General features: G+C 48.4%; 1 protein-coding gene across 1 annotated transcript in view; it reads right to left on the bottom strand.

Annotated features, from left to right (window-relative positions):
- LOC105281558 overlaps positions 1-25,674 on the bottom strand; it is a 64,805-nt gene extending 39,131 nt beyond the window's left edge. Inside the window, exons 1-5 of the mRNA XM_026970441.1 lie at positions 25,256-25,674; positions 23,830-23,879; positions 17,772-17,821; positions 6,334-6,449; positions 3,553-3,609 (exon numbers count right to left, since the gene is read on the bottom strand). Coding sequence (XP_026826242.1) covers positions 3,553-3,609; positions 6,334-6,444 — 168 coding nt within the window. The 5' untranslated portion in view covers positions 6,445-6,449; positions 17,772-17,821; positions 23,830-23,879; positions 25,256-25,674. The remainder of the gene's footprint in view (positions 1-3,552; positions 3,610-6,333; positions 6,450-17,771; positions 17,822-23,829; positions 23,880-25,255) is intronic.
- Positions 25,675-25,923: the final 249 nt, after the last annotated feature.

Raw genomic sequence — 25,923 nt, 5'->3', positions numbered from 1 at the left:
TCGTGGTGGTCCATTTGCCGATCGAGTCGGGGTCCGTCGTTCCGGGCAGGGCAACGGCAGGGCAACGGCAGGGCAACGCCAGGGGGGCAACGCCGGGGTTGGGGCGGGGCCAGGGCACAAACCATCAACCAAGTTAGACATCACGTCTGACGGCTGGATTAATTCGCGGCTTATAAACTCCTAACAACCCCCTTTTTTCCACCCGCGCGCCCCGCTCTCTATGTTCGCACAACCCATACCTCCTTCCCCTTCTAAATCTTTCTTCAAATCGGCTGCGAGAGGGCGAGAAAAATATTGGCAAGTCGCGTAACGAGTATCGTGGTATAATAGAAAGCCCGTTTTATTTTGTAGAATTTTGCGTCAAGAACCGGCGCGTTGCGTACTCGACTGGTATATGATGATCCGATTTGCATTGCAGACCTCGAGAATGGCTAATGTTTTCGCGAGCGATTGCAAAGTTACCGGAGGATATCGCGACTTTTCTCTCCAAGGAAGCACCAAATACGACAGACGCACTGTATCATCCCCCGTAAAGACTAGTATCGTGCCGTTCCGCCGGGGCCATTGAGAATTCCGAAGGCGCACTCGAATAATTTTCCTCTCCCGGCGACTTAATTGACGTCACTCTGCTCTCTACACAGCGGCCCGAGGAACATTTCAATTGCTAACGAAGTGCGCTAAATACCGTTAATCAAGCAAGTTTTTAATCTTTAACGAAGAGGTCCATTAAATATCCCGTGCAACTTGCGGCCGAGTACGGCATGTAACTGATAACAGTTTGGCAAGTTTTATCGACGCAGGACCGAAACTTTCGCGAAGAAACGGAGAACGGACGCTGCGATGGATGCACGATAGTTCCCTCGAGTACCGAGTACGGTTGTGAATGGAAATAAACTCCGCCGCGCGCTTTCAATGTGTAGGAAGCGAGAAACCACTTCAACGCGGCAAGTTCCATTTTCCGATCGTTCCCCGAAGGGATACGCGACTGTTATTCGCGCGTTATTGATATGCACGAGAAAATTGATTCGTCTCGATCTGCGTGTCGCACGAACGATATTGTTCCCGTCCACGGCTTCCCAATATTTTTCTACGCACGACCAAGGCAGCCCTCTAACATCAAGCGCTCTGTTGCCCACGGAAGTTTGCGGAGTGTCCACGTTCTAACCGTGAAACTCCACAAAGCGGCGGGGATTTCGCGTAAAGAGGGTCCCGCAGAAACCCGCCAGGAGGGCAACGCAAACTAGAAATGAATCGTTGAGAGGTCCTCTCTCTGATGGTTCTCCCGGATACAGCACTCGTTGAGAATAATAGTCGGCAAATTGCGTCGTTTATCGGATAAAATAAAGCTAATATCGGATCTTCCACGCACAAATGATATTAAATCTGCATTTTATCAAATAAATCAGACATCTTTGTTATTACGATAATATCGTATCGCATAAATTGCACCGATATTAGACTAACCGAAAACTGAAATCAAATAAATCAGCAACGTGGATGGTAGATAGATACATTGCTCATATCCAACATCTGTGAATTTAACGGTATCTAACAATAAGCAAGACTTCGCAATAATTTAATCAAAATTGACGACCGTTCCTCAAAGTGCTGTATCCGACTTTCCGCCTTGGGGCACGCAGCCGCGTGGAATCTCAGAGGCATTCGCTGATCTAGCGGTACCGTCTTCGTGTTGTCTCGTGTTTCTGCTGGAGCACACGGCCTGTGACGTGGATTATCGAGAGAAGGACGCGCTCGTGTGTATTAACAGATACTAAACAGATATCGTAAAACGAGCCAGTGCAATCCGAACGAAGGACGTACGCGTGCACGAGACGTTTTCCATGGACTGGACGTGTCGATTCGTGGCGGAGATGGCGCGACGTGATCATGACGATTTGCAAACGTCACAATCGCATGATTAAAACAGCGACACTCGCGCGATTACCACACGATATCCTCTGTTTTCTCCCCCGAGTGCACTTCAACATTGTAGCTCGATATGGCGGCTGAATTTGCACACTCGAAACCCCCCCCCCCTCCCGTCCTCCCTTCTCCCCCGTTGAGGCGGTAAAGTGAGCAATGCGATGGTGTAATCGCATCGCGGAATTTATCGGCGGTTACCAAGAGCACAATTACGGTGTCCCTTCGGTTTCACGAGCGGAGTTATCGATACGTTATCACGAAATATTGAATTACATTTAATTACAATGAATTTCAATGACGGTAGTCGTCAAAATCGGCAGATATTCTTATGACATGTTAGAGATAGAGAACGTGAACGTTAGAAAAATATTTTCACACAATATTTAATAACTTTGCAAATTATGATTGTGATATCCGCCAATTTTGCGACGATCAATGAAGTCGCAACGATTAGTCGTTGCATTACTTCATCGGAGACTTTAGTTGACTAATTGATGGAATTGATTGTGAGTCACAATGCTGACTAAGTCGTGGGTGTTTAAGTCTACTATACATTCATATACTCATTTGGTTCAAACAGAGCGACGAATCACGATCATTTGTCGAGACACTATCTTCGAATCATAGATTCAACGTGGTCTAACGCGACGTTAACGTTGCGCAAAAATAGCATGATGCATCGATCGTACGTCATATATATCACACGTACGACAACGAGAGATTCGTCCACGTCGACCTCTCCGTCGGACCGGCACGAATTCTCTCGCCATCGATCATTAGTGAACTAGATGCAGCTTATGTGTGTCACTCTGAAAACATAGCGCGAAAACAAAATTGAAGCGAGCGTAGGATGAGCCGAAGGGCCTTCCTCATAACCGAGAAATAACGAATGTCTCATGAAATATTGATGCGGCGAATGTGCAACGCGAGATGTACGACGAGGAAAGTCCCCCTTCTCTCCTCGCGTTTCAGGAACCAAATGCATAATGAAGCTCGCATGGATACGAGTATGGGTGTCTCTCTCTCTTTGGAGGACGAGACGAATGCCTGACGCAACGAATCCTCCCGTGCCTCTCGCACAAATTATAAATATTCATGTCAATCATTTACAACCGTGGGTAATACTAATCGCAGTTATCTGAAATCCGAGACGAAGTTAACAGATTCGAGAAAGCCGGGGGATTAAATTAATAATTAATTGCGTTACGGCATTCTCTCTCGCATCATCGATCCGTAGACAACACCCAAGAAAACTATATGTATTGTAAAATGCAAGTCGCGCTTTCATCGATTTTAGCTAATAATCGATTTTATCACCGGAAAACTGGCAAATGAAATAAAAATGACTCTCAATCAACTAAAAGTCCGATATATGATTAAAAACTGAACACACACGTAGTCAGAAGGTCGCAGAAACGTCTCGTTTCGTGGCAGTCGTGAGGAGTGCCTTAAAATATATTTCCGAGGTGGTTTTTGCGATCTTCTGCTCGATTATTCGTACGATCCTCCTCTTCCATCATCTCTCCCTCGTGCTCGCTGTTCATGAGGAGCTTCACGAGAAGATGGGGGAAGACAGGAACGTGATTATAGCGAAACTACGAACGAGCCAAAGCCCGAAGAACAGCTTACCTGACTCCTGAGTTTCGTGATGTTCTGGCCACCCTTGCCGATTATCGAACCGGCAACCTACAACAGAGAATAGAGAACTGTAACTGGCAGACAACGATATTAGACTAACTAAATATTTCAAAGCTTCCGCGGATGTTTTCGACAAGACTCGCGAAGCGAAAAGTGACGCGATAAGTGGATGCTTACAAATATTTGATATTTAAACAACTTCCGCGAGGATCACGGTATATCACCGGCTGATGGATCCGGCGTGGCCCTCAGACTCTGCTACGTTAACTATGCTAATCTATCTCGCCGGGGGGCACAATAGGCGACGGTAAATATTTAATAAGCGAAAAATCTGGAAGTGAGATAATCCGCCGCGGGGCACAACGAGGGTGAAACACGGAAATCCCCGTCGCGAGCTATGGTTGCATCAACATCCCGCTTTCTCCGGCCACCGCCCGATGCTCGCGATAAAAGTTTTACGTCCAATTCTAGTTAGAATCTTAATTTTAGTGAGAAGCCTGGGACTTCCGGCACGTGTCCGTCACTGCACGAACATCATTCGTTTCTCGTAAAACGTGGGACGACGTTTGCAATATACGACAAACCAGAGCGTGATCTACGCGCGTTGGACTTTTTACAGATTTGTAGCGCCGCGTGTCGTGTACGCGAATCGGCTTTTAATGACAGATTTACCGTACTCCGACAGTTAATTAAATAAAACTCCGGCAATTAACACTTTCTCCAGCAGCGAAGAAGGCTCGTCAAGGACGCGCCTCGATGCGCGCGAGCGGCGGCACATTATGATGTGGCGATGCAAGAATGCGGCTACGCGGTCATTCTCATTCCGCCGATGCGGGATGCGTCGATCTCACGAGCGCGATCGAGGGAAACGTGTGCGCGTTGTTAACAAGGAATCACGAAAATCGGCGTGAATTCCGGGCGAATCTCGGCAAGAACGTAAAGAAATCGATTATCTTTTTATGAATCCAGCCTCGAACATTCGATAGCTAGTTTCCCCGACTCGTCCCTGACACGATCGTCCATACACCGATGACGACACGCGATGATAACGTCGATTACGTTACGCAGACGTTAGATTTGACCGCGATCGAGCGCGACGCCGCCGTTTCGTGCTCGACCGGCCGGATCGCAATAAGGCGCTTTCGGTGGTGCCGATTAAATCGCACACCGGCGCACCACCCCGGCGGCGTGATACACACATTGCCGTTGTCCATTACGAAATTAACAGGCGCGATCGTGCCAGGGCCGTTCATGATGATGTCACGTGCGCCTCCGAGCTTCGCGGACTCGCAGTAGCACCCTGACAAAAGAACGTCAACCTCTCCCTCTCGTCGTTTGTCACAGATAACTCGCGATAATTAAACACGGTAAATACGAGCTATGATCATTATGATCCCTCCTCCCCCTCCTCGTCTCTCGTCCTCGCTCGTTCGCTCGCCTGCCGGATATCATTTCACGCGGCGTTAGGTTTTTTCGGACGTTCGCGTGACAATGCCGGCGTACTTATCTGCGTGCTTTCCCACGTAACAGCCGGTCATTCAATTCAATTAAGCTTATTAGCGGGCGCGAGGCGCGAGCTGCTTACGATATTATGCTAAGCACGTACTACGACGGACCGACATTATGAGGATACTGATAACTACGAGATATTGACTCATCATCGCGCATTAATCTTCTCAAAAGTAACGACCGGTAATTCTCACGTCGCGGAAGATTATGAGAAAAGAATACGAAAGAAGTAAAACGTTGATCGTTGCGATCCATTTGCATCGATTTCGCGATGAGATGCGCAGTCGGCGACTTTGTTCGAAAATACGGAGAAACGAAAACGTAAGAAACGAACGATTCAACGCTCCCTTCGATGTTCGCCGCGCTATAATCAATCACCTACCGAGCGAAAGGAAGCACAGATAGACCTCGATCCGCGATATTACTTCTCCCGACGTGCCCTCGAGAGCGGACGGCCGTTGCAATCGCGATATTCGCCCGCTGCGTCTTATCGTACGGCGGAGGAAACGGTGGCGCAAGAAAATATCCGCTCAGCCGAGAAACATCCGGCCCGGCGATATATATCGGCGGCGAAGATGAAAGCTCGCGCGGTAATGCGGTGCCGCGAGATAAGAGGGAAGCACACCGGTTGCCTCAGGAGGCTGCACGGACGCTGCGAGATCCTCGTTAGTGATCTACGGGAACCCACACTCTCTCTCCCTTGTTCGTCTCCTCGACGTTCTCGGGGGCTCGCAAATTCGAGGGAATTCCTCGCGAGAAAAAAACAGCCGGGAGAAATCGATAACGGTCCGCCGAGCGTGGCGACAATGACCGGAAGCTCCGCCGGCTGTTCCACGGTGGAACGGACGTGCCGTAGGTGGTCTCGCGTTGCGCACATGGGAACCGTCGTACCCGCTCGCGGTAGTATATGACGAAAACGGTCTCGGCCGAGACCAAACACGCGTGACTGGAAAATATAGTGACCCAGTGGCGAGCACGTGGAATGCGAAGGAGACACGTCCGACGTGCTTCTCGTGTGACAGAACGTGCGTTACGCGCACGTCGGTTCGGCGTTGCTGGCTGACTTTATAGGCGTTCGCCAGCTAAGGAGAAAGATTCAGAGCAAAACCGAAGGAATGTTTCCGCGTTGCTCGAGGGGATATAAACATAAGAACCCGCCGACAGAACCGAAAGAAAACCGCAAGCGCACACGCGTTCACATCGCGGATGTTGAATTTAGCGATGACGTTTCTGAGACACCGCATATCGATCGATGGCACTCACCTTACTCGGGATGAGAAGACGGAGTTCATCGTCACCCTGTCGATACCGCTTGTGGGGGCTGATCGGACCCCCGGAACCTGTCATGGCGCCAGCCTCGGCTTCTCTCTTCATTATTCCTGCAACAGACAAGACAACGGATCTCTTCAGAAAATGCGTCTTCTTCCGTCCATGGCGTCGCGGAACTCTCTTCGCGGACGCAACAATGAAGCGGTTCACGTGGATCGTAATCGGGCCGTGGCTTTTATCATAATTTAAAAGAAACATCGTGTCTGCGGCATACAACGTGTACGGCGCGCTCGCTGAGATTATGGATCGTAAATCTGCGATAAATTAACATACGCCACCCGATTTCGTCGACAGTGGCCGCCGTGGCTTCCTTGACAAATAAAAAAAAAACAAAAAGAAAGAAAGAGAAAGATAGAACTGCCGGATAAGCGCAATAAAACGCCGCGAATATACGCACGTCGCCTCATAAAAGACGGCTTTCCCATGCCGTCGACGTCATTAAGGCAAACGAGGCGATTTAACGGACAATGAATTACTATGCCGCGCGCGCGCGCTCGCGCAGTCTATCCGGCTCCATATAACGTGTCTTAATATGTACGAATTTATGCATCTACAAAGTATTCTCCAAGGACAGGTCAAAATCTCAAAGAACGATCATTTTAAGAAGAAAATATTAAGCTAATAACGTTAACACTCTGGAATTTTCAGCTCGATATGTGTCCGAATGTCAGAAGAGGAAATACGCTGTTTTAATAACGCTAACAGCAGGTGTCACAGTTAACGGTAAAGCATATCGGAAATATTTCGAGAGTGATACGAAATGGGATCAGAATTTAATTATTCCTAATTGTGTGCGCCGTCGCAGCCGCGGAACGCTCTGAAATAGAAGCAGCGATTAATTCCCCGCCAAACCGTGATAATTCTTTCCTACGTACGTCTGTGCCCTTCGCGGACCTACACATCGTCGGAGATTCATTGCTCAATTAGAGTTTTAGCGCGGCCCTGCCGAGCGGCCGCAGACGTAAACGCGGACCCAGTCCGTTAAATCTTTAATTTCTTGCGAGACGCGAAAGCTTAAATTATTAATACATTGATTCTCCTTCATTAGCACGACCAAACTCTCTTGAAACGACGAGACATACCTACTAGAAAAACGGCGTACAACTCTAGAGAAATAAGGACGCGTATAAGTAATAAGAGACTCGATGAATTTTGCTTTTACTATTATTATTTACTGCATTTACTATGCTAAAATTATTCAGCTGGGCTCACGTTATCAGATCACGCTTCTACCGTTCCGCTCCTTTGCGATTGCGAGCTGCACGTTATTGACATGTCCAAGGCAAATGAAAATTAAATTTTCTGTCGGAATCGATGGAGATTATGCATTTAAATTGACATGGTTAATCGCTGCTTATCTGTCCACCAGTCCAGAATGTTTAACGTAACGAGATTGAATCGCGAATAATTAATTACATAATCAGTCTGTTTGATCAAAGAACAGCGGCGCCAACCACACAATAGCGTACAGTTCTCCGGTAATCACACACGCCGGGGTACATCCTCGTAATATCGCGACCATAAGCTTCGTTAACTAAACTCACGTACGCAGCTCGTGTGTCCTCGATATATCCGAACAGATGAGTTGTTTGTCCCGAAACTTCGTCATGCGGAATTGCGTGGCTGTCATCCCGGCAGGAGAACGAAACGAAAACGTAACACAGCACGTCTGCGCCGGCAATCATTCGTCGGCTATATCGTGATAGTGTGCGTTTAGCATAGAAATCACGGCATACACGTATGGCATACGAAAGTCGTAGCCGACGATGGGAACGTCGTAATAATACGGTCGCGGGGCAGTTACGGAATAATGCGGAGACTCGCGCGGCACATTTCTAACAAGGTGGCGTGTTACGTACGCGAGTGTACGTGTATCAATGTCGACCACATTGTGACGCAACAACAGCCTGCAAGACTTGTATCTCCGAAAAAAAAATTCCACACCATTTTTACGCGAGAATCATTTAATTTATGCTGTGCGTGTCTCGCGCAAATACGAGAATCCACACGGAACGCGCAGACGAGTACGGTTATGTTTAAACCGGTTCCCTGAAAATTGTCGAACTTTTTTTTACGGTTCCGCACGCTTCCGTGGACCGTGGCGTAACGTTTACCGCGATTTTAGACCCGTGACGCGGCAGTAATAAAGCGCGCTCCTCGTACTCCTTACGGAAAAGTATGCAGGCCGAATATGCAAACGAAACGCGCGGACCGAACTGGGTCGTACCGCCGTACTCGAGACGCGAGGCCGATTACATTGCACGCGACTTATGACGAAATAGACCAGAGCTTAATTGGTTTTAATCGTCTTCAGGCCGAACGACCGTGATAACGGTAAAGCGTGCGCGAGCCAAAGTTTAGCGGATTACGTCTAGAATGCTGATCAGTCGACATTCGTCGCGCGGGAGAGGGACGTGGGAGGATGCGGCGATTCTCCAACGGTACGATTTCCGCGTGCGTGCCTGCGGTGCGTGCGTGCATGCTTGTTACAGGGATAATGCCAGTCCGATCGGTCAATTCGCGAGACCGCGGCGGATAATTCAGCGGCAATTATTCTCTCGTCGCGGGAGGATCGTAATGCAGTCGCGCAACGGAAGATTGAGGGTACGGCACCAGGGGTTAATAACAATGTCGGCGGGACACAAATGGAAATTAAAGCGACGCGACGCGTATCTAGATGCCGCGTGTGCACACGCAAGCGATGGAAAAGCGGGACGCGCGACGGGAGAATCGATATCACGCCACCCACCCAGAGATACCGACACGCGACGTTAATAATTTATCGCAACCGATTCCGCGGCGAAAGGGCGCTCTCCCGATTCGCGATCGACTTTATCCCCTTATACTTTCTTCCTGCCGCGTTACGGCGTGCCGGGAATAACTCCGGCCGGAATGCATAAAAATATACGCGACGTTCGACGTGAATTAAAAATCGTCGTGGAATCGTTGGCGAACCATCACGTCACAGATAGGAATCATCTACCGAATTGTAGGAATACCTGTAGGTATATCTCTTTGTATAATTTCCGACATCGTGCATCGCTCTTTCATATTTCTGGAAATAATTGGGAGAAAACGCGACGTCGTTTTGTCGGAGAGAATATTTAATAAACTGGCTATTGCCGAGCGTCGTTCGCGGAATTATATTTTTTAGCTCGCGTCTAGGGCGCGCTCATCGATCTGCACGGTGGGTGCGTGACCGAGCTTCTCGTGACGCGAACCAAAAAGGGCTCTCTTCGTCCGCCCTCCCGCGAAGGGTGCCTCACCCGACCGAGCTTCGTCGTGGTCGCGCGAGAGAAATCGAACGACGAAATGATAGAGCCTGGCCGCGACGTAGTGATCGATTATGTATGCGTGAGTGCGCGCATGCTGTTCCCGCTTATACGCAGAAGGAAAAGGGCGCACAACGCGAGGGGGGAAAAAGGAGAAAAAGATCGGCACGGACGGACGGACGGACGGGGTGAAACACGCGAGCCGAAGGACTGGAAAAAGGGGGCGCCGCCGAGTCTACGACATCAGTAGCGTGAGGCGCCTAGGAGTCCACCGCTCTCGGCAGGAGTGCAACGACTAACTAGTTCATAACCGGTCCGCACGCTAGTCCATAAGTGATATACAGCTGTAGAAGAGAGAAGAAGAAACGGGGCGATCGACAGCGAAACCACGCGCGCTGAGGGGGCAGTTAACCCTTCGACACGTGGTGCTCCATTTCGATAATGCGGTCATTACGCGAGGTCAAAGCTTTCTCCGAGCGTCCGCTCCGATCCATTAATTAGGCCGGCAATCTGCCATGATTTACAGAGGATTCATAAAAGCTTGCTCGCGTATCTGCCGAATATCCACAGACGGATATAATTATTCGTAGTTATAAAAGTCATTGCAAAGAATATCACAAAAGAAATTAAAAAATTAACAATAGATTTTTAATCGATAAATGCATGCGCTAACCGTTGCTTGAGGGAAGCATCCCTTCTCGAAACTTTAATCAATAGTTTCTATCCAAAGTCATCGATGAAGTCTGGTTCGAGCGCACCATGCCGGCATATGCTTTTTAATTAACTGCGCATCGCAAACCACAGTCAATTAAAACAAGTACATGCCGTAGTAACTTGATTAATCGTTGATGAACTGCTGTTAAAGTTTCATGCGAAGCAGATTGGACAAAATGTAATTTACCGGCGTTATAACATCGAGCTCGTGCTTGCACTTCGTGTGTTACAGGTGTGTCCGAGTCTACGGATAGACTGTCCTGGATTTTGTTAGAAATCTGACGCCACAGAGAGAGAGAGAGAGAGAGAGAGAGAGAGAGAGAGAGAGAGAGACGAAGTGTATCGACAGCAATAGCCGAGTTGGGCGACTAGCCGAACTATTTCAATTTTCCTGGAAGTTCGATGAAAGAGGATCTCAAGGCGCAACTGTAATGTTCGTATCTGACAGAACCTACTGCTTCTCCGACGCAGATAATGGTGTGCTCTAAATAGTTATACGCTATCCAAGTAATTATTTCGTCGTCGCACAGACGGCGAATAATTGCGGCGGCGACGCGACGCCGGCAATCCCGGGCGTCGTGCAAATTGCACGACGCGCGCTGTCACCGCGAAAATATCGGATATCGATACTTGTGCTCATCCGATATCGGAGAGATATGTATGCTTGTCTGATACTTCTTTCAGAAAAAAAGATACATATCAGAATTTTAATCCTAAAATAAATACTTTTGCAGACGATATCAATTTTTCTTAAAAAGAAAAAATACTTGCATATTATCTTTTCTTTTTCTTTTTTACTTTGGCATCCAAAAAGAGGCCGAGACGTGGTACAGCGTGCGGGAGAACGAAGAAAGTTTATACGTGGCGATTTACAAACTGTGGGTTGCCAACCACCCGCGGATGAGGAAAAGTGGCATAAAGCGGGAAAAAGGAATACGCACATTCTAGCGTGGAAAGGCACCCCGGTCTGTTATCGTGTAAAGCTGGACTGTAAGGCCGGACAGCCGGAGCCTCATAAATCCAAGTCGCCGTTGCAACGAAAGAAGCTTGTTTACCGTTTTTGCTCCAATCTCTCATCTGGCTTCTCCTTTCACTCCATGCATTTTCTGCGTTCACGATCCTCTTCCTGTTTCCTCTACTCAGCCCGCCTCCCTCGACGATTCCCATGGAGTCTTCCATAATTTTGTAAACTACCCCACTTTATTCCTGATCGATTCATCTCTATTTTCCTTCATCTACAAGTCAAGGATTAGTAATTCCGAACACGATATTTTTATTATCACATCAATACGCGTCGGTATGTTTCTTCACGAAAAAGAAAATAATAATAACACCTGTAATGTTATCTGCGAATGTCCATAAATAGTACTTCAAGAGAAAAGTGCTTCCTTTCGAAATTATTACGTGAAACAGGCTACCATACAATTACAGTTATTCTCCTTTCCAATGATCATTTCAAACCGATGAGATCAGCGAAGAACATGGGAAAGAGATCGCGAAAATTGTGTAATCTGTCTGCGAAATGCACATATCTGCGTTTCAATAATGAACGAACACGAGTGAAGCGAGATGGGAGTTGCGAGGGTCAGAAATTACTAGCTGGTAACGGACGGGGAAATAAAAAGAGGAATGGTCAGTACCATAAACGAGATGACGAACGTAATGCCGGCGCTAAGGCGAGCGGCGTGCGTAAAAGGCGATACTACCGGTGCGGACTATTCACGGTACGAAGTACCGTAAACCGGGTCGGAGAGGAAAACTTCTCATTGTTTTAGCCCATCTCGTGTACCTACGCTTTTGTTGTGCGTGATATTTCCTCATCGAGAAGATATCCCTGGCGTTTCCTGGCGATTTTTCGGCGATTTTCTCGCACCAAAACGTTTTCCCTTGACTATGTTTTAATTTGCCCGTTCCGGTAACATAAAACGATAATTTTTTGCAATTTTGTCCGTCGAAAAAAAGAGCTGCGCCACGTAAACAGCGCATGTAAATGAACGCAACGAACCACCGCTGTGTGTTTTTTAAAATGCAACTTTAACGCCGGCAAAAACTCGGGGACAGCGAGAAACAGCGAACGAATTGCAGAAACACAGCGCGCGTTCTATCGACTAAGGCTCGCAGCAGATAAAAGGGTCTCGTTATTTAACGTCGTTTATCAAGAGCGTCCGTTTCTCTCTGGAACACCTCGAGAGAGATCAATGTTTTCTTTCTACAATTATCACTTTTCTCTTTTTCCTTCTCTCCGTGATGTATCTGCCTGTATCGATCCCCTGCCACAGCAATCCGCCTAATCAACACCTAATTATGTATTCTCCAACACTGAGAAAAATGATTTGATTGTATCAACAAGACGTATCTGATAGAATGCATTTTGGTTAAACTAACCAAGAATTTCTAGTTATCACGATAGGACTGGATATTTTATAACTAGAACGTTTGATAGACTGTACTATAAGAATTTGGTTAGTATTTTCCAGTTGGATCTATAAAACTTCTAGTTATATTACACTAGACATAAGAACAAACGAAGATGCAATCAGAATTCTGGTTAATCGCAGGGCACTCTAGCAGCATTCTATTGTTTCGTGTCGTGCGTGTTGATGCATGTTCGGGAAACGGATCGGCACGGACGGCACGTTTTCCTCCTGTAGTGAAATGAAATTAGTTAGTGGAATGGCTGTGAAGTGGCTGCTGAAGTGATGGCGGATGAAAAAACGTGTTCTCTTCTTATATTTTTTTATACAGGGTGTCCCGTAATAATCGCCTAACCTCTCGTATGCCAATAGAGCAGATCGAGATGAACAGAAAAGTCCCATACCATTTTGCGATATTCGCAATAATAATCCTATACCTCGAGCGGCTCGGCACTTGCCTCCGCGCGCTCTGGATTCGCTTGACTTTAATATGCAATATTTCGATTATTATTGCGAATATCGCAAAATGATATGGGACTTTTCTGTTCATCTCGATCTGCTCTATTGGCATGCGAGAGGTTAGGCGATTATTACGGGACATCCTGTATAAATATCAACATGATATTTCATTTACAGCAATCCAAGAAAACTCACGGTAATGAAACAGAAAAACGTTTCTTTTCACTAAACAGTCATGTTAATTTAACTAAATACATTTAGTATTATTATCAAGAAAATCTGATAAATTTAACAGGAAGGAATTAATCATGCTCATCTGGTAATTCCTAAAGGAATTCTGATTCGTCCATTTTCCAACAGACAAACTGGTTGAACCTACCAGATTTCTAATTAATGCAACCAGATTTTTTTCAGTGAAATAAACTGATTAAATAAATGCGGCGTGTCCACTTTTTACAAACCACCGGAACACAAAAATCGCTTTAATGAGTTGGATGAACAAGATGTGGTGTATCGGTTGGACGGCATTATTAAGAGTGAAATAAAATCGATCGGTCGTCGAGCAGCCGCATGGAAATTAACATGAATATGGATGAGCGTTGCATATATGCGCGTACTTTGCCCGCGATCACAGGACGAGCATAATACTCGACTTCGCAAGGGAGAAATCCCGAGGGTGGCAGTCGCCAGGTGAACCGCGAGATTATTGGACGCGGTCGGGCGAGGAGTTGGCTTCGAGATTCGACGTTTGACGTCAGCGTGAGAAACGGCGTCTGCTAATGCACGCGTCGCGCGCCATCCGCTCCGCGGTCCTCGAAATAGAATGATTAACCGTCGCCGAACGCCGTGAATCCGATATACCCGGGATATATGCGGTACGACGCCGTTGTGCGTGGAGAAACGCTCGCGCTTCGAGAAACCATCTCGCGCGAGGTGTCGGCTTGCGAACGCGCGCTTCAGCTCTGAAGAGAAACACGCCCGTGGAGGTATGCAAAATACTCGAGACGAGCCGATTGGAAAGCCGGAAGCTCGTGTCCGCGAATAGCAACCGCGTGGTCAAATAGAGAGTACGCCTTGCAGCCGTGCGGCTTTCTGCGCGAGAGAGACGACATCAACACGCGAAATCTGCCGGAGACTGCCGGTCCATTTGCGATCCGCGTCGGAATTTTCTACCCGACGGTCGAGATTCGCGGAATATATTCCTGGTTGTAAAATCCACAATGTACCGCGAACGTACGTCGGAATTTCAACGTCGTTACTCGGGGTAACGTCGAGAGCAACTTCTCGAAGATTAAATGGCAGGCGATGCTTGGTAACGCGGATGCGACAACTACGAGCCGGCACACGGACGCGCCCCGACAAGCGCATGCTAATTTGTACGCCGGGTAAAGACGTCTCGGCGACGATGACCTATTTATAGCGTTTAGGTACGGTCGCGCTAACAGGATTGTCCCTTGTACTTGATATAAATCGAGTTAAGCTTTGCGCCGGCCAATACTGCAGCGTGGCTCAAATCGGTCGTGTAATACCTGTAATCGTGCCTCTTAAAGATCGAGTAATCTCGGCGAGGAACAATCAAGTGCTACATGCTTGACCTTCTTTTAATATAATAATTTCTTTTAACGGAATGCGAAGATTGTATCGTTGCCACTGGAAAGATGTGACGAAAATGCGTCGAAAAAGTTCACAAGGCGATGTTAATTCGCACGTGACTGTTCTTAATAATGCTAATTGGCGGTGCTCAGTGAGGTAACACGATCCAGTCGCTTCGGCAAGATAATTAGTAAGATTTCTCCTTCGTCGCCAGCGCGTGATCACATCCACGTCTCGTAGAGCGGACGAACGCAGGAATCGATTGGCGCGCACGCGTTTCTGCGGCTGACGGTTCAATTATTTCCATAAGGCGAGCATCTAACGAGCTTCCAGTGCATTTTCGCTTGTTCGCTCGTTCGTCCATCCACCCGTCCGTCTGTCCGTCCAGCCATCCATCCATCCACCCATCCATCCTCCGACCGTTCGTCCGGTCGGCCAAGCTTAAAATTAGACTCTATGAAACGAACAAGCCGGAAGCTCGACCGAGCGAACTAGTACCAAATTTATTTAGCGCGAGTGTGAATTCCGCCCCGCGCCGGCAAATTCATTCATTCGGTCGACGCGATTCTCTTTCTCTTTTCTTTCTCTCTCCCTCTCGAGACCGACCGTGGTCTCTTGCAGTGGCTATTTGCAAACCTGCCGCGGAAAATCTCGTCGAGACGCGAAGCGAGACAAGAGCACCGACGATAGCACGGAGACGAACGTTTGCAGACACTTTCCCCAAGTCGACGGAAAAGCCCGTGCGTTTGTTTCGACAGTCAAAGTTGTGTGCCAGTCAGGAAGAAAAATTATCTGCCGTGCCCGCCGGTTGTTCAGCGTTCCGGAATTGCGCGCGCGCTGCACTTCGTTACGGACGCATTTTGTCAGACCCGACACTCGATTAATATTATGTTACCTAATATTATGTACGTTTCGGACGAGAACGCGAGTTTGGTAAAGTCTGGCGTTAATTACGCGTTCGTACGCGTAAGAATTTCCGTGTAACGCGTAAATTTGAAAACACAAGTGGCGAAATTACGCGCGAGTTGTTTCGTAAGACCCATCGCGATGAGGTCATTAATTTTCCAGTAGAAATCCAAAACGTGACGCGCGTAAGGCCTATCCTTTTATCCAGGCCGTTACTTATTCTGCGAACGAAAACGATACCACTCTCGAGACGACTTTCAAGTCGCTTTTTGAGGGACGTCGTAAGAAAGAAATAAAACTCGTCGTTCAATAGGCGAAACGAGACGCGAGCGACGATGGTTAAAGAGTCAATAGTCAACTTTATACAGGCGCCTTACGATGTCGTAATCTGAGCTTACAATCGTTAAAAGAGAATCGTTAGCACACCATGCCAAAACTGACATGAACCGGGTCGCCATCGAACAAGGGTAGTAATTAGCGAGGGAACACAGTCTTTCAAAGCCGCAGTCATTTAGGCCCTCGTCGTCGACCTCGAAACAATGGAGAAAGAGAGCCAACAAAAAGCTCGTAAAATTATCAACCGGAGAACGGAACCTCATGTTTCATTTCAGCGACTTGTCACAATTCCAACGCTGCGGCAAGTCGCTGGACGATACTCGAGACGACGTCTCGAATTCGACTGTGTCCGCTCGCTTTTATGCGCGGGAATGCGTTTAATGTCGGCTCTTATGGTGCCGAGGTGCTTGAAATTCGAGCGGCGAACACGGTCAAGTTGCATAAACACCGCAAAACCTCCAAGTGGTATTACTCGTGTTTGCTGATTCTGCCATAAGGACTGATTCATTCAGTGCTGCCGCGTCAACTATCCCGTTTCCTAGCATAGGGTTAATCCTGTGCGGTTTGCCTGACTCGGCACCAAACACGCTGCTTTATGACAATCGTGTAAATAGGATACACCAAAAGCCGCAAAAGGGTATCGCAGATACGCGCGCGGTATCAGTGATTTAGATTCTTTTATTGTGATACAAAAAAGCAACGTCGATCCCGTGAGATCGAGCCCACGGCAACGTGCGATTTTTAATCTTTGCATTTTTAATCATTCGTTTCCGTCAATCGACATTCCAACAGGGACGTCAGCTCGCCTCGGCGGAACTTGGGAAACGGGAATAGCGAAATGTGCCGAGTGTAAGCGATAATCTCGCTGCAGGTGGAATGCGGCGATCGAGGATGAAGCGAGGCGCGCGATCGAGAGAATCTCGATTCCGGCTGACCCTTGGTCACTTGATCGCGCAGAAAACGAGTGGAACAACGCGCACGACGCAAATCCGCAAATAAATATCTCGAGAAGTGTTAGAGCTGGAGTGTTAGAGAATTGCAGGAATTACATGTGGGCGGACGAAAACGTACATTTCCTCTTTTTTTTTCAGATAAAGTACGCGTACGTACGCGTCGGTTAATTTATCTAGATTTAACGCCATCGTCGCGGGGCGGTGAAGCTGAAGCGATTTCCAGCACGCGAAGACGAAATCCTCAACCGAGGACGAAAGCTTTGATCCGCGGCATTGAGAACCGCTGGGGCGGCAGCAGAGCCTGGGGAACCATGCGCGAAGGATGAAGGAAGGCGCAATAACAATATCGTCCTGCCCTTGCCACACGCAACCAGGGGGTAACGTCCTGTTACACCAGTCTGACCACTTCGCGTCCCCCTTTCCCAACCCTTCCCCATGGAGCGCGCGCGCGGACCGTTTTGCCTTGCACCGGCTGGTTGCTTTCGCCTTCACCACGGCCAACGGGCGAAAACACGACCCGCTTTTCGCTAATCGCAATCCCATTCAGCGCGCGTTTGTCTCCGCGCTGCCGCGCGTAACGGCGCGATTTCAGCAACGACGATTCTGAGGGAGGTTTTCAGCGCGGATTATCTATGCTGCGCAAGGAAAGCTCGTGTCAACGATCGCGACAGGAGACACGAGTTTCGCGAACAGGATTTTTGTCAAAATGTATATCTGTTACTCACCGATAATGATGTTCGCTTCTGCAGCCTCTGCGGTGAATCAGCACTCGGCCCTGCGCAATCGAGATAGAATCGGTTCAGAACTTTCGTTTTAACATATGCGTTTAACATATTCATATTATTATAATTAGCGCGGTTATAATTGGCGTATTGAAATTTAGCATAATTATGCATGATGGAACATTCTGTCACGCTCACGTTAACGGGAAAGCATCGCTTTAGCGGAACAGAATTGAGTTTAAGACCGCTACCGGCTTAATAAAAAAAAGCAAAATAGAAAGAACACGCTTGAAAAATGCATTACTGGATCGTTATAAAACGGTGGAATGTCACGTGTGCAGAATTAATTACAACTGTTCGTCAAATCGTTCATCTATCATCCGTACATAAAATCGGATCCACGAGCGGCTCGTCAGTATCACACCTCTAAAAGAAACCTTACGAAATCGCTGGAAGATAAATCGTAAATTAACGCGTATTTCACGATTCGCGAGGTCACTCGCCAGGTCCGAGCGTCCTGCCCGCCGTCGATAAAAGGTGTCGCTATTAAATCCTCGGTTACTCAAACGATTTTGCATTTATAAGCGACACGCGTGATGCAATTGTTCACGATGCAAAACAGCAAAGCGCGTGCGCATGCGTTCGCGAGCTTAATCAACAAGCAAATTGCGTGACGGAGACACGGGTGACAGTAATGAAATCGCAAAGTTACGAAGTCGACGTCGTAGATGTAGACGCCATTTGAACACATCCACTGGAAACCGAAGCGACCACCGACCGCAAATGCGTTAAAACGATCGAGACCGTGTCGCGATTTCCAAGGACCGAGCGAACCTGATGAAACCTTGAACACCTTTTCTCGAATCACTGTCACACAGATATGAGAGAAAGAGAGCGAGCAACGAAAGAGAAAGAGAAAGACAGAGAGAGAGAACCAACTTCACAACACTCGCGGCTCGTACTCTCGCGAATCACGATCGGCTGCACTCAAGGTTGAAAATTCCAGACACCCCCTCCTCCCCTCTCGACTCCCGCCCCCTTCCCTTCCACCGGGATAGGTCAGGGACAATGAAACGTGCCAAACGCAGCGGCACGGCTGCACGCCCGAGGTTCATTCAACTTTCCCACGAGGTGATCCTCTGCATGACGAGCGATCGCGGGTCCTCGTCGCGGATAATGCGCGGCCTTCCGTTTCCGGTGATCGTTCCAAACATCTTTCAACTACCCTATCTCCGTCTCTTTCTCTCTCTTTCTCTTTCTTGTCTTGGAAGACCGATCGACGCGAGCGAACCTGATGAGAAGCGTCTGGACCGCGAGGATGGAACGCCAAGCTCCAGGAGGAATTCCCGGTGCGCGTCCTTCCTGCCTGTCTGCCTGTTTGATGATTGCCACGGGCGAAATTATACGCAAGGGAATCTCGCGCGAGTGGATTTCGCGCGTGCAGACCTGCGCGGTTGCGCCAGAACTGACACCAGGCCGAGAAACACGAGGAAACTTCGCCAAGCGGCCGAGACTCTCGTTCCTCTCCGACGAGGCGCGTCCACCTCTTCCTCCTCGCGAGGAGGCGCGAGTATCTGGTGGGGCGAATCGCTCGCGGAGGGAGATCGAGGGGATCTGCGAGAGGACGGAGAGGAGCGGCGCCGTGTACACGCGCGAGCGTGCGAGCGTGTGCGTGAGCGGGCGAGCGAGCGAACGAGCGTACTGCAACGCGCTGCGCGCGAGTAATGCGGATGCATCGCGACGCGAGAGACAGAGAAAGGAGAGGAGAGAAAGAAAGGAGAGAGAGAGAGCGAGGACCCACGACGAGAGACGCGGAGTCAATGAACGCCGCGATCGCCGCAAGATGAGTTTCACGGTTGCAGCGGCGGAGAAGATCCCCGCATCCTTCTCCGCCGATGGTGGCCAGAGGTCACGTGCGATAAAACCGCGGTTTTCAGACCACATCCTCCTAAAGATAAGACCCTACGAGTGCCGTATCCGTAGAAGACGTGGTCGCATAAACAGGCACTCTCTTGTTTATGCCGATTACGTCGCTTACGTGAACGGCAAACGCCGACCACCTGACACTCGACACCGTCCAGATTACGCGTCTCAAAATGTAATGCATCGACGAAGAATGCAACACTAGACGGAGATACGAGAGGGAGATACAGAAGAATGCTTTGCCGTGTAATTTATTTATTAAACGATTAGAGACGTTAATTTAAAAAATTCGGTAATTAAATATGATTAAAAAATTTAGCATTTCCCAACGGTCTATAATAAAATTCATCAGCATTAATTAACCGAAACGAAGGAATCCTACTTAATACATCCACCGCGAAGATCACGATATGATATACCTGCACACGATGCGTTTCGATCAGTTTCGTGTTACGCGCACTGTAGGGTACGTGGTGTATCCTCCTCGCAAGAACATAGTCTCCACATGGATTCCTCTCCAGATTATTAATCCAAGAGCGAAACTCCAAAGCAGCTTCGTGAACCTTACCACTTGAACAGTTTGATCAGAACACGGATGGATGGAGTCCGGTCGTTCCGCTGGCACAAAATCGCGACGAGGGCCGCCGCGACCGGCGCAGCCGTCGAGCAGAAGAAGGCACCCTCGTAACTCGGACGCGATATCGGAATGGCAGATTTCGCGTGCCTGCGACGTAGCTGCGAGGACTCTGCTCTCTCTCGGGCTCTCGTCGCACCTTTGTCGAGGACAAGGACTCCGTCGTCAGAGCTCTCTTGGTCCACCGCTCGTCCGCAACGACGAGGACCGCAAAGAGGTCAACGGCGACGACGACGACAACGTCGTCACAGTAACACAAACACGGATTCCCGAGCGCGGACGTACACGCGCGTGGAAGGCGCGGCACCGCGCCGTGAAGTCGCACGCGTAACGGTCAGCCCGATGCATGACATGCGTGTCGCTCTCTCGTGCAGCGCGTATGACGTGGCGTGTGTGCGGAAGTATATCGATCAGCTGACGGTCGGGCGGATACTGGGCCGCTTCGCGGAATTCACCATATTGTTGCGTCAGCACGCATGCGCCGAGCCCTCGTCCCTTCGTTCTGTCACTCTCGTTGTCTTTCCTTCCCTTCTCTTTCTCTCTCGCTCTCCCTTTTCTTCCTTTACTTTCTTCTCTTCCTGCGCTGACCCTTTCCCCCGATCCATCCCCGTGGTCCGCCGCACGTACAGGGTGATTCAGCGGAAATTCGCGGTGCTTTCGGAAAATCGAGACAGAGACACTTGTTTATCCGTGAGGATAAATGCGATTTGCTTCTGGATAAGTATGAATACTCTGGGAGGAGCAACATTTAATATTTATTAAATATATTGATTTATTATTTACTTATGAAATTTTTCAGGAATCCCGCTTGTGAAGAATTAATCAATGACAAGACGAGAAAAGATGTACGACCGGAAGCAGAAACAAGGATCGAGCATGTCTTCGCGATTTTCACAAACATCCAGTTACTCTCCTTTCGAGCACATCCACTTTTCTCGCATCCACTGCCACTATTTCCCAGGCGCGCATCACGGCTTCAAAATATTTCTCCGCACGACATGCTAATAGCTCAGACCCACTTCATCATATCGCCTAAATTAGATTATTCTGCACGTAAATTTACCTCTTTCTCTGCCGCTCTCATATTACTCGGTCTTGCTGCCAGCGAGTCTTTCATACAAGATTCCGCAACGCGTTTTTCTGCGATCGCGCTTCCATCGCATACTTACTCGCAACGCTCGTACCGACTTTCACCGGTTTTTACTGCATTTCCGCGTTTCCCGTTTTCATTGCTCGACAGTAATCCCGTAACTTCGAGGAATCTTCGCGCCTAACCGCATAAGGACGACGCGATATTCCATTCCCAAGCGATCCGTCGAGCAGGTATGCACGGAATGCCGATCATAAACTGCTATGACTGCTTCGCTACTACCCCAAGTTCTGCGTTTTAAACACGACCGCTCTCCCAGGATAATGACATGTAAAAATGCGGGAAAAAACGCTTTTCAGTCATCGATCGGTACCCCGGGGAACATTTCACTCATATTATCTCGCGCGGAAAAAGGGCTGGATTAACGAGTGAACAATGGCATCACGTGAACTCACTGATTAACATTCAGTAAACACGTATTAGCGATCGGCGATATACCCGCCATCGATTCTCTTCTTTCCTCGTTCAAATTATACCCGTTCATTTCCCATCAGCGCGCTCCGCCGCGATATTAACGAGCCGTAACAATCACTTTTCTAAGCAACGATAATTCAACGCGACGCAATGGGCAGGATCGGAAAATACGACGTTAAGTAAAACTAATATGAGTAATCTTTCCTAATCAATCTTTCCCCTTAGCAGAAATCGGTCTGAATGAAACGAAATTGAAAATGTTAGTGAAAAACTCAGAGTTACAAGGAACGCTACTAGGAATTATCTCGCGTTTGTCGCGTCAGAATAGATGAATGCCAAGAGCCCTCGAGCTCTTTCCCCGTTCAGGCGAACATATTAAATAATCGCCGATATCAATGGTAGCGTATAATTGTCGGTGATCGCAGTAATGATAGCTCGCGGTTAAATAATGATCGGCCGTTATCGGAGCGACTCGGGATAAACGAGATGCTTCCACTCATTGTTTCGCTAATGACGAAAAAAGAACGATAATGCGACAAAATAAAAATACGAGATGGGACGAATGCGTGATGGAGTAAGAAAAAGGACGAACAAGAGGAAAAGATAGGGAGAGAACCAAGATGGACTGTGATTTCACGGTTGAAGCGTGCGCGCAAGGATTCACGGTCACGCTCCGCGATTCGCTTCTCAATCCAAGAGGAAAGAAATCGAAAGCTTTGCTTCGCTCTCGTGCCGAAACTGGTTATCCGCGTCGGGTGTCTCGGCGATTTATGTTAATCCGGCGTGCAGCGAGCGCGGTAACGGTCCGCAATAATTGAATCCTCGACACGGGAGAAGCGTACGTAATTTTAAGGTGCCAGGTAGGAGCTGCCCTTCAAGAGAACCCCGTGATATTCATTTCACGTGCAATTTTCGTGCGGTTTGCGCGAATGTTATTTACTCCGCATCTTGACTGTCAAGAATATCGGCATTGAGAATGCTGACCGCGTTCTCAAGCACCCACGTTGCGACGAAAGATGTTATATCTATTATTAGTACGCAACCGGGTGTATGCGGATTGCCGGCACCGGTGACGTTAAGTAATAGCGTTAAACGAAGTTACGATCGCGCGCAATCATTACCGCGGAAATGTACAATTTTAACGACACCCCGTTCCGGTTTCATTAGCCCTCGTTTGATGTAATTAAGAGTGTCGTGCACGCGCGTGCACCTTTCACCACGATTCGAGAAACGCCATGTGTTTCCGACACCTGATTATCATCGTGATTTCCTCGTGATGCTGGCGTAGATATAAATAGCGAATTCTAATTGAATAAAGTCGACACGAAGGGAACAGTTAGTTAGACTCACGAGTCGCGAGTTGCTTCATTCGTCCTCAGTTCATTCGAGCGCCCACCATGAGGAGCGAGTAACGGGCATTCTTATCCTTACGCGATCGCGATAAGAACACGCATTTTGAGCGGGCGAATTTCGCACGGTGACGGCGGAAAAACGGAGAAACCGGAGAAAATTGCACCAAACACGTCCAAGCGTAGACCGTGTCTTTCTCGGAACACGAAGAGAGAACAATGGCGAGCTAGCTTATCGCGGATCTCTGTACACGAAGTAGAGAGTGCAAAGCCGACTTGTAATTAACAATTAGGAGGAAAAAGTATCCCAGTAACATGATAATTATGAATGATACTTGGGCAACTGACTTGCTACCCTTGAAACGTGTGCCATATACGCAGAAATCAATTGATCCTATTATTGTCTCAATACAATTAAAATTCTTTTTTAATTTACGTCATTTACGATACCACAATGTAATGAATTGATTATTAATCGCGACGATATTCCCGAAAGATCGCGTGACGCTTGTTTCATTGAGTTTCTCCTAAATGTTCACAAGTCGACTATCTATTTTTCTTTAACAAGAGAAAACGGATTAATCGACTCACCTTGACACAGAGGTAAATTACTCCGCGATCAATGCCAGCTTTCCGCCTGTCTGAAACACAAAACACGACAAAATTACGGTTGGGTCGCCGTTGTTAACCACGCGGACTCGACAAGATGAGAACCTCCGCCAAACTCATTTTCGGAAGAGACGCGCGTACGCATTGTGAAATTTCCTGAGCGAAAATTGCGACGAATACTCATGAACGCAACGTGCAGGAACGCGTTTGTTTTCGCTTTGACGCGCTGAACGTTATTAATTCCACTATATGAGATATAACTTGCGCAATCCTCAAGAATAAAAAACCAAATAATCGCACGGGTAAGAATCGCGGGTCTACAAGTACAAAACATGGCAGAGATGTATCTCGGAGAGGGTACATCGTCGAGTTCAGGATTAACGCGCCACTTAATCACGAGAGGGGCAAAAACTTGATAGAATCCGTCTAATGTGTCGCGCGAGGTTTTTTCCTGCCTGAGAGGCGGACGAAGCCATCTCGGCGCCGAAACAACGGCGTGTCTGTACAGTCGGGAGTAGCTACAATGGCGTGCGATAATGAAATAACTTAATTTCGCTCCGGCAAACACATAGATCAAGCGAGAGGGGACGGGAGTGACAGTGGCGACGGTAGCTGAAAGTGGACGAGGCCGATGCAAAATACGCGCTCGACCGACGAAAAGCCCGTTAAAGCTTCGGGGTGCACTGTAATCCACTTTGTTAGTTCGCGATCTCCTACGAGGCGCACTCTCCAACAGGACGCATCCTTTTCAACTGGGTCGCGAACGCGCTGAATCAATCGGTCGGAGTGCCCTCGAGAATATCAAACACGTCGCGGTGACCGAAAAAAATTGGATGGAAAAAAGCAAAGCCAATTTCTCAAGTAAGACAACGTTTTGAATGTTAAAACAGAAAGATCTACCATCAGTCTACTTCGATTCGGACGAAGCCGGAAAAGGACTAATCGCTTTAGGTGCACTTCGGGAATGACGTCAAATTACGTTAAAATGTCGAGTTTGTTACGAGAAACGATAAACATTGCGATCAAGTAATACAGTGGACTACCGACTCTTAGTACGCAAAGAGCTATCACAATTTTATTCGTATCTACATTTATCGTGTGTTTCAAGAGTGTTGCAAAGTGAAAGATGAAAGCAGCCAGGAGTAGCGTATCTTCAGGAGGGCTATATCAGGAGAGCTAATTCCGTGTTGCGTCCTATCAATGTGGTGCAGTGCATAAAAAGATTCGTACAAAGAGAAGAGTCGGGGAAAGCCCGCCGATATGTCCATCGTTTCGACCAAACGGAGAGATTACGGATCACGAGGTGAGTGACAGGATGCAAAGTAAAACTTCAAGTGCGTCCACGGTGGCGTGCGGTGGCCGTGCTGGAGGTCGAGCGACCTTAAGGCTGACTGTAAAAGAACCTTACACAGGAGACTCGGCGCTGATAACCGAGGGAGATATGCACAAAATCCGAATCGGTATCCGAAGGTTACACGACGAGAAGAGCGAGGTGCTCAGCGACGAAGTTCAACTTGGACGGCGAGGACGATGAGGAACCACGACGACGACGATGACGATGACGACGGGCACTTGGCACCGCAGCAAGCCGATGTTCTCCACTTGATGTGTCCACGTCCATTTGTGGGTCCCGATGGCCTCGAACTGGTCTCTTATCCCCGGTATCGCCCAATCAAAAAACCGGCAGCGTACCGCCAGCCGATTGGTCGGGTACGGCCACCGTGAAGACTGCAATTGGTCAACCGGACCGAGTCACCCATGGTTACCGTTTGCATCAACAACATCTACGGTCGATATCCGCGACTTTACTTGCCGCCGCCGTGGGTCTCCACCGCGTTCACCGTCTCGCATACATACCGCGATTAACACCTACATAACCCCCCGGACGGGGTGGAATTCTCGAGGGCAACCGCTTTTCTTCCAACTATCAACCCCCGCCGTTCCATAGCGATCCCTACCAACTCGCTCGCTCGCTCGACCGTCGCTGAGCTTCGAGAAAGTTGAAGGCGACCACCACCACCAACCGTGAGCCGAAGGGATGATGAGAGTACCACGGTCGACGTGCCCCCGTCTTCT

Source organism: Ooceraea biroi, chromosome 6 (genome assembly GCF_003672135.1).
Source record: "Ooceraea biroi isolate clonal line C1 chromosome 6, Obir_v5.4, whole genome shotgun sequence".
Taxonomy (NCBI): domain Eukaryota; kingdom Metazoa; phylum Arthropoda; class Insecta; order Hymenoptera; family Formicidae; genus Ooceraea; species Ooceraea biroi.
This window is presented reverse-complemented; position numbering and strand designations above follow the sequence as displayed.